General features: G+C 36.7%; 1 protein-coding gene across 3 annotated transcripts in view; it reads left to right on the top strand.

The window, feature by feature from the left end:
- The window catches only part of LOC128639791 (protein transport protein Sec31B), a 146507-nt gene extending 140351 nt beyond the window's left edge, over positions 1–6156 (top strand). For all 3 annotated transcript variants that reach the window (XM_053691947.1, XM_053691945.1, XM_053691946.1), the window contains 4 exons: positions 2059–2202; positions 2540–2659; positions 3366–3437; positions 4486–6156. In XM_053691947.1, the coding sequence (XP_053547922.1) occupies positions 2059–2202; positions 2540–2659; positions 3366–3437; positions 4486–4665 (516 nt within the window). In that variant the 3' untranslated portion in view covers positions 4666–6156. The remainder of the gene's footprint in view (positions 1–2058; positions 2203–2539; positions 2660–3365; positions 3438–4485) is intronic.
- Positions 6157–10000: the final 3844 nt, after the last annotated feature.

The raw sequence follows: 10000 nt of genomic DNA, 5'->3' as shown, positions 1-10000 counted from the left end.
AAAACCATCCCCTTTTGATGTGGCCTTGTTGTAGAGAATGTGTCCTGACTACATGGCTTAGCTCTCACTTCCCAATCTCACACATGCTGCAAGACTTTTTCTGTCCTTTCATAAAGCCAGCTTTATGAGACGGTTAACTGCCTCCTAATTGTTCCAGCCGTGACTCCTGCTGCTGTGTAACGAACGAGGCTGAGCCAGTGTTTTCCCACCCTGACTGCAATAAAATATTTACCTTCTGCAACCAAACAAGAGCAGAAGATGCTATTCATGAATAGCACCCAGAACTTATTATATTGATATTATGTTCTTTCTAAATGTCTTTGCTATTGCTCCAAAAAACAGAAGTGTCCAGCACCAGTAGCATACAGAAATGGGTGCAAAGCTGTCTTAGGATCTTCAGAAGTTTATTGTGGATCAAACACAAAGACAGCAACGTTTTGGACTAACTGCCCTTAGTCATGCATTGTATTCAACACTTAATTTAATATATTATTGAAACACTGACAAGTCATAATCTTTATTCATTTCCCCTGGCCCAGGGGGGATGAATAAAGATAGACTTGTCACTGTTTCTATAATGTATGGATATACTCCAGTTCTTGCATTTCTTTGTTTTGTAATATTTAAAGTTTGTATTGATGAATAAGACTAATGTATTACAGGTAATGAATGAGTTAAATTAAGGAAGTAGGTGTGGCCTATGGGGATTTAAGTAGAGGAAATGAAGTATTGTATGCATTGCATGACTAAGGACAGTTAGCCCAAAACGTTGCTGTCTTTGTGTTTGATGCACAATAACAGGGATGGATTTACCATTAGGCAGAGTAGGCATCTGCCTACAGATGCCTTCCATAGAGGGTTGCCTGTCTCTCTGCTCCATATGCATTTTCTGCACACCTCTAAGGCTCTGCCCTCACTCACCATAGTAGATAATAATTTTGCCCTAAACAAAGATGGCCGCCATGTTGTCCGGTCCATTTCTCCAGTGAATGTGGATAGAGCAGCCAGAGTGGCATGAGAGTAAGCGTGCGGGGGTTGGTTCTTTTATGGGGAGTGACAGTGAGTGACTATTTGTGCGTTATTTCAGATCATGGTTTGTCTTTTATATGGCAAGATTAGTACTTGCTGTAATAGGCTGTATCTATAGGTTCATACATGTGAACCGGGAGCGTGTGGTGGGCACTTTAGATTTTGGTGCCTTTAGGCACCTGGACTGTAAATCCGTCCCTGCACAATAAACCTCAGAAGATTTAAAATACTCTGCAGTGCTGCTGTATTTTTACCGCTTGGTTTTCTATTTTGCTAGCAGATGCCTTAGATGAATATTAGGCGGCATTTGCGGTTACTAGGGTGTAATCTTGCGCTATATTGCTTTCAGGGAATCAGTCTTTCAGTTCTTAAAAACAAACATCCAACGGCCGTTTTGCCAGACTTCCTCTAGCTTTTTAAACTTTTTCCGTGAAAAAGCTGGAGGAGATCTGGCAAAACTGTTGTTGGATATTTGTTTTTAAGGACTGAAAGACTGATTCACTGAAAGCAATACAGCGCAAGATTACAGCCTAGTGACCTCCTTGATAGCCTGCGAAGTATAGCCCTATTTGCTACCTTATACAGCTTAGCGGTGGGATGATCTTTTTAACAGTGTATATTGTCTTTATGTCCTATATGCTTTAATAAACCTGTTAAAGCAGTGTTACTGGAATTACTGGAGCAGCCGAAGGGCTTTACAACCTACCTGTCTAGAAACTGTCTAGAGCTGAGTTATAAGCTCTGTAAAAAGTGTGAGTAAGATTCCATGAATAACCACAGTTTGTTTTCCTGACAGTTCTCACTATTGTGTGTGTCTTTTCCTTTTGAGATACAGCGCTGGAGGAATTACCCCATTGGCCTTAAAGGGACAGACCACTCTTTTATGCAAATAATCCACATATTCTTTTTTGAAAAATCACAAAATATATTCAGTTATATTGTTTCACACTATTGTTTTTTATTTATAAGAACAGTTTATCATCTTTATTTTATGTCCATTAAATCTGTGATTTTTATTTTTTTATTTAGCCAGTTCAGTTCGTCCCTCCAGCCCCAATCACAACTCCTGTAATGAGCATGGTCCCTGAACCAGAGAATATGCATTCTCATATGGGTAACAGTCAGGACCCAAACCAAGCTCCTCCTGGTGCACCGAAAGAAGCCAGCATGCAGGTACAGTGCCGTATACATAACGCTAACCCACTTGTTACTTAATAGAGCTGTTTCCAGTTTTCCTCCCTAGAGGTAGCTGCAACATATATGGAATTTCATGGGAGAAAAACTGTTAAGATTTGCTAGTTTAATTGTAAGCTGGAACAAACTGTCATGAAATATGTATTAAGATTTGTCACACAAATGACCAAGCAACTTGTGTAGTAACTAACTCATTATAGTCTGTGAAAATGACGTCTGCACTTCCGAGAGATTTTCATATCTATACTTCTCTAGAGTGAGTCTTAGTAAGATTATAATAATACAATAATACAGTTGCGTTGTTTTTTTTTACCAGAAAATGCACCGGCTGCCAGTAGAGAAAGTAAAGAAAAAAGATTTGCCACCTGAGCACCTTCCACTTCAGAGTACGTTTGACGGCCTAGTGCAGCGTTGTTCCGCAGTGACATCAGATCCAGTATGTTTATATTGTTGGTTTTTTTTTTTTTGTGGGGGGGGGGGGTTGTAGCATAATAGTGGAAACGTAAAACAGTTTAGTAGATTACAAAAATGATTATTTAAAGCTTATAAAACTTTCATTCACTTTTATAGACAACCACTCAATTTTACCCAATTGATTTTAACAGAGAAAAAGTTAGTACCAGAAAAGGGTTTTTCCTTTTTAGTGTATACTGCAGTTTTTTACAGCTAGACAATGCTAGTTCATGTGTGTATATAGATAACATTGTGCTCACTCATGTGGACTTATTTAAGAGTCAGCACTGATTGGCTAAAATGCAAGTCTGTCAAAAGAACTGATAAGGGGGCAGTTTACAGAGGCTTAGATACAAGATAATCACAGAGGTAAAAAGTATATTGATATAACCATGTGGTTTATGAAAAACTGGGGAATGGGTAATAAAGATATTATCTATCTTTTTAGACTGTCCCTTTAAGTCATTGTCACAGGGATGGACGAGGAGTCTGCACATGTTACTCTGTACCTGTAGAATGTTTATATAAGTCACACAGAAACATTTCAGCTTCGTGTTTGAGAATAATGATTTTTATTCTTGTGCCTTATGTGTGACGTGCTCTACACTATGTCTTACTTTGTGTTTTTGTTTAAGCACATTATATATGTATGATACTCTCTGTATTAGTAACCAGCTATATTTTTACAGAAAACTAAAAGGAAGTTAGATGATGCATCGCAGAGGTTGGAGTGTTTGTACGACAAACTGAGAGAGAATGCTGTAAGTGTATTAACCTTTTATGGTGCATGAATATGTATTATAGGAACACACTAATGTGATATTCACAGGATTATGAGGGAATAGTAATCCGTCAAGTAGATCACCTTTTTTTCATTTTTTTTAAAATACAAATTTCTAGAAGCCAAACTTACATATTATTATTTATGTTATTATGTATTATTACATATTATTATTATGTAAGTTATTATGTATTATTACATATTATTATTATGTAAGTTATTATGTATTATTACATATTATTATTATGTAAGTTATTATGTATTATTACATATTATTATTATGTAAGTTATTATGTATTATTACATATTATTATGTAAGTTATTATGTATTATTACATATTATTATTATGTAAGTTATTATGTATTATTACATATTATTATTATGTAAGTTATTATGTATTATTACATATTTAGGAAATTAAGTATTTCTAATGATTAAAGGGACATTGCAGTCAAAATTTAAATGCATTTAGATGAATTACATTTTTGTATAGGAACAGATTTGCAATATACAGTATTGGCACAAATGCTTCTAGTAAACGTTATCACTGTTTTAGAGTTTCTCTGCACATGAAGCATAGCTAGATATTCTTAGTGCACCAGCATTTTAAATACTGCAGCTGCTGTGTTTAAATAATTTGGATTCTTTTTAGTCAATAGTAAATGTGTTCTGTTAATTGCGTGTGGAAGTCAATATTACATTTCATAATCCAGATAGGGTATAGTATTTAAAAAAAAAACTTCCCAGATGTACTTATATTTTTACATTTCACTCTAGAAGTAAATTGGAAGTTTTTTTTTTTTTAAATAAATTTAAAGTTTAATTTTAACTTATTTGTCTCTTTTTAATGTACAAATAATTTTACTCCTTTCTTTAAATAGTTACTTAAAGCATTAACATAGACATGAAGTATACACAATCAGGGCATTAGTCGTCCTGCAGCACGAGCAGCTATTTTGTTTTTGAGTAACGTTTGTATGTACAAATATGTCATGTGTGCATCATTCTGGTACCTTTTCCTTCACAGTTGTCCCAGCACATCCTTAACGGACTGCATGAAATTGCGCGCTGTATAGAGGCCCGGAACTACCAGCAGGGTCTTGTTGTTCATACACAGGTGGTCAGCAGCAGCAATTTTAGCGATATTTCTGGGTTCATGCCCATCCTAAAGGTTGTAATGACTATAGCCTGCAAGCTGGGCGTGTAACAGCGGAGCGACAAGTAGCTACAGAGACGTGTATGATCAGCCTGTCCCTAAAGAGACGTTCTCAGGAGGATGAGCATCCAGTTTGTGCCTCACAGGTGCAGCTTCTCAGTGTGTGTGTTTTTCTCTATTTCTCGCTTTATATATGCTGTGCAATGTTTTGCAGGGACTTAACATCAGTTTGCACTGTTGCAGGGTCAAGAAGACACCATGTGGGTTATAGTATTATATAAAATACACTGAACTTCATTGCTGAGCTTTATTTTTTAGAAAACTTCTTTACGTGGAATTTCATTTTCATTTTCAAATGTCCGCTCCAAAAATGGCACCAAACAAAATATCATGTAGGTTTAGAGTAAATCCCCTCAGCTGTCGGGGCTGCGACCCATTGCTAAGCAGACAGGTTGTTAACCCTATTGTAGCCATATGTTGGTAATACAGACATGTTTCAAATGCTAGGGGGTGACCGGTTCGTTGTTGCAACAGAAACAAATACCAGAGTAGGTGCTATGCAAATGATCCTGCTACTAGCTGCTTTACACAAGGCTCCACTAAGTTACATTTATGGTTATACTTAAGTTAGGTGCAACATTTCATAATTGCCCTTGGTTTCTGGCATTTGGTTAGAGTGTGCAACTCCAAATATATTAAATTGCATGTCCTGATTTATCCTGTGCAGGAACTCACCAAATGCTAAAAACTCGGGGAAATATTATGTGTTTGCAAAATGAATAATGAAACGTTACAGCGTGACTGAAGGCTTTTGCTAAATGTCTCGCTTCTCAAATTACACAAAGCATTCAGGGCCAGTGGTTTCAAATAGTGATGCATTTGCAGTAGTCCTCAGATCAGGTCTGTATAATGTTATCCGCTGTATAATGTTATCCGCTGTATAATGTTATCCGCTGTATAATGTTATCCGCTGTATAATGTTATCCGCTGTATAATGTTAGCCGCTGTATAATGTTATCCGCTGTATAATGTTATCCGCTGTATAATGTTATCCGCTGTATAATGTTATCCGCTGTATAATGTTATCCGCTGTATAATGTTAGCCGCTGTATAATGTTATCCGCTGTATAATGTTATCCGCTGTATAATGTTATCCGCTGTATAATGTTAGCCGCTGTATAATGTTAGCCGCTGTATAATGTTATCCGCTGTATAATGTTAGCCGCTGTATAATGTTATCCGCTGTATAATGTTAGCCGCTGTATAATGTTATCCGCTGTATAATGTTATCCGCTGTATAATGTTATCCGCTGTATAATGTTATCCGCTGTATAATGTTATCCGCTGTATAATGTTATCCGCTGTATAATGTTATCCGCTGTATAATGTTATCCGCTGTATAATGTTATCCGCTGTATAATGTTATCCGCTGTATAATGTTATCCGCTGTATAATGTTATCCGCTGTATAATGTTATCCGCTGTATAATGTTAGCCGCTGTATAATGTTATCCGCTGTATAATGTTATCCGCTGTATAATGTTATCCGCTGTATAATGTTAGCCGCTGTATAATGTTAGCCGCTGTATAATGTTAGCCGCTGTATAATGTTAGCCGCTGTATAATGTTAGCCGCTGTATAATGTTATCCGCTGTATAATGTTAGCCGCTGTATAATGTTATCCGCTGTATAATGTTAGCCGCTGTATAATGTTATCCGCTGTATAATGTTAACCGCTGTATAATGTTAACCGCTGTATAATGTTATCCGCTGTATAATGTTATCCGCTGTATAATGTTATCCGCTGTATAATGTTATCCGCTGTATAATGTTATCCGCTGTATAATGTTAGCCGCTGTATAATGTTAGCCGCTGTATAATGTTATCCGCTGTATAATGTTAGCCGCTGTATAATGTTAGCCGCTGTATAATGTTATCCGCTGTATAATGTTATCCGCTGTATAATGTTAGCCGCTGTATAATGTTAGCCGCTGTATAATGTTAGCCGCTGTATAATGTTATCCGCTGTATAATGTTATCCGCTGTATAATGTTATCCGCTGTATAATGTTAGCCGCTGTATAATGTTATCCGCTGTATAATGTTAACCGCTGTATAATGTTAACCGCTGTATAATGTTATCCGCTGTATAATGTTATCCGCTGTATAATGTTATCCGCTGTATAATGTTATCCGCTGTATAATGTTATCCGCTGTATAATGTTATCCGCTGTATAATGTTATCCGCTGTATAATGTTATCCGCTGTATAATGTTATCCGCTGTATAATGTTATCCGCTGTATAATGTTATCCGCTGTATAATGTTATCCGCTGTATAATGTTATCCGCTGTATAATGTTATCCGCTGTATAATGTTATCCGCTGTATAATGTTATCCGCTGTATAATGTTATCCGCTGTATAATGTTATCCGCTGTATAATGTTATCCGCTGTATAATGTTATCCGCTGTATAATGTTAGCCGCTGTATAATGTTAGCCGCTGTATAATGTTAGCCGCTGTATAATGTTATCCGCTGTATAATGTTATCCGCTGTATGTTATCCACTGTATAATGTTATCCGCTGTATAATGTTATCCGCTGTATAATGTTATCCGCTGTATAATGTTATCCGCTGTATAATGTTATCCGCTGTATAATGTTATCCGCTGTATAATGTTATCCGCTGTATAATGTTAACCGCTGTATAATGTTATCCGCTGTATAATGTTAGCCGCTGTATAATGTTAGCCGCTGTATAATGTTAGCCGCTGTATAATGTTAGCCGCTGTATAATGTTATCCGCTGTATAATGTTATCCGCTGTATAATGTTAACCGCTGTATAATGTTAGCCGCTGTATAATGTTAGCCGCTGTATAATGTTAGCCGCTGTATAATGTTATCCGCTGTATAATGTTAGCCGCTGTATAATGTTATCCGCTGTATAATGTTATCCGCTGTATAATGTTATCCGCTGTATAATGTTATCCGCTGTATGTTATCCGCTGTATAATGTTATCCGCTGTATAATGTTATCCGCTGTATAATGTTATCCGCTGTATAATGTTATCCGCTGTATAATGTTATCCGCTGTATAATGTTATCCGCTGTATAATGTTATCCGCTGTATAATGTTATCCGCTGTATAATGTTATCCGCTGTATAATGTTATCCGCTGTATAATGTTATCCGCTGTATAATGTTAGCCGCTGTATAATGTTAACCGCTGTATAATGTTATCCGCTGTATAATGTTATCCGCTGTATAATGTTATCCGCTGTATAATGTTATCCGCTGTATAATGTTATCCGCTGTATAATGTTAGCCGCTGTATAATGTTAGCCGCTGTATAATGTTAGCCGCTGTATAATGTTAGCCGCTGTATAATGTTAGCCGCTGTATAATGTTAGCCGCTGTATAATGTTAGCCGCTGTATAATGTTAGCCGCTGTATAATGTTAGCCGCTGTATAATGTTAGCCGCTGTATAATGTTATCCGCTGTATAATGTTAACCGCTGTATAATGTTAACCGCTGTATAATGTTAGCCGCTGTATAATGTTATCCGCTGTATAATGTTAACCGCTGTATAATGTTAACCGCTGTATAATGTTAACCGCTGTATAATGTTAACCGCTGTATAATGTTATCCGCTGTATAATGTTATCCGCTGTATAATGTTATCCGCTGTATAATGTTATCCGCTGTATAATGTTATCCGCTGTATAATGTTATCCGCTGTATAATGTTATCCGCTGTATAATGTTAACCGCTGTATAATGTTAACCGCTGTATAATGTTAGCCGCTGTATAATGTTAGCCGCTGTATAATGTTATCCGCTGTATAATGTTAACCGCTGTATAATGTTAACCGCTGTATAATGTTATCCGCTGTATAATGTTATCCGCTGTATAATGTTATCCGCTGTATAATGTTATCCGCTGTATAATGTTAACCGCTGTATAATGTTATCCGCTGTATAATGTTATCCGCTGTATAATGTTATCCGCTGTATAATGTTAACCGCTGTATAATGTTAGCCGCTGTATAATGTTATCCGCTGTATAATGTTATCCGCTGTATAATGTTATCCGCTGTATAATGTTAACCGCTGTATAATGTTATCCGCTGTATAATGTTATCCGCTGTATAATGTTATCCGCTGTATAATGTTATCCGCTGTATAATGTTATCCGCTGTATAATGTTATCCGCTGTATAATGTTATCCGCTGTATAATGTTATCCGCTGTATAATGTTAACCGCTGTATAATGTTATCCGCTGTATAATGTTATCCGCTGTATAATGTTATCCGCTGTATAATGTTAGCCGCTGTATAATGTTAGCCGCTGTATAATGTTAGCCGCTGTATAATGTTAGCCGCTGTATAATGTTAGCCGCTGTATAATGTTAGCCGCTGTATAATGTTATCCGCTGTATAATGTTATCCGCTGTATAATGTTATCCGCTGTATAATGTTAACCGCTGTATAATGTTAGCCGCTGTATAATGTTATCCGCTGTATAATGTTAACCGCTGTATAATGTTATCCGCTGTATAATGTTAAGCGCTGTATAATGTTAAGCGCTGTATAATGTTTACCGCTGTATAATGTTAACCGCTGTATAATGTTAAGCGCTGTATAATGTTAAGCGCTGTATAATGTTATCCGCTAAAACAATGTACCATAACACATTACAGTCCTGTATTGTATTTATTAGCCCTGGAAATGTTGTTGCTATCACAGTTGTGATCTGGCATTGATACGTTTTAATTATCTGAATTTTTTACTAAAATTTCTTCTTGTTTAGAAATCTTAAAACATGCAGTTCTACTCCCAAGGTTATGAGAACTATGTTTTGATCAGCTCATAGTATTTGGTAAATAAAAAATATATATATATGTAATGTTATGGGCTGTTGCTTAAACACTACTCAGTCTTTTACAATAAAAAGAGTGTCAGTAACATGAGGACCACAAGGATAGGTTTTTGTTTTTTGTAGGGCTGCTTTTGTGAACCGTGTAGAAGAAAACGCCCTTTTATCTTAAATTGTAATAAAATGTAATAGCAAAACTTCCGCCGCTACAGGAAATGAATGGCATGAACTATACATCATTCATTTAATGCACTTATGTCCTCAGACAACCTCAGCTGCTGCATACTGAAGCTGTCGGTACTGGGCATCTCAGTACCCAGGCGCTAGTTAGCGCATCATCTCAATCCGGTCATATAAGCTGCACTAGTGTAGGTCGCACACTGCTCTGTACTGTGTGTAGCAGCTCTGTCTCATACAAAGGGGACATTTTGAACAGACTGGAGTTTAATACTGCGCAATATACTCTACTTGGTTTTATGCTTCATGAATTTGAGAACTTTGCAGCTGACGC

The sequence above is a fragment of the Bombina bombina genome, chromosome 9 (genome assembly GCF_027579735.1).
Source record: "Bombina bombina isolate aBomBom1 chromosome 9, aBomBom1.pri, whole genome shotgun sequence".
Classification (NCBI taxonomy): domain Eukaryota; kingdom Metazoa; phylum Chordata; class Amphibia; order Anura; family Bombinatoridae; genus Bombina; species Bombina bombina.
The sequence above is the reverse complement of the archived record's forward strand: the minus strand, read 5'-3'. Positions and strand labels throughout refer to the sequence as shown.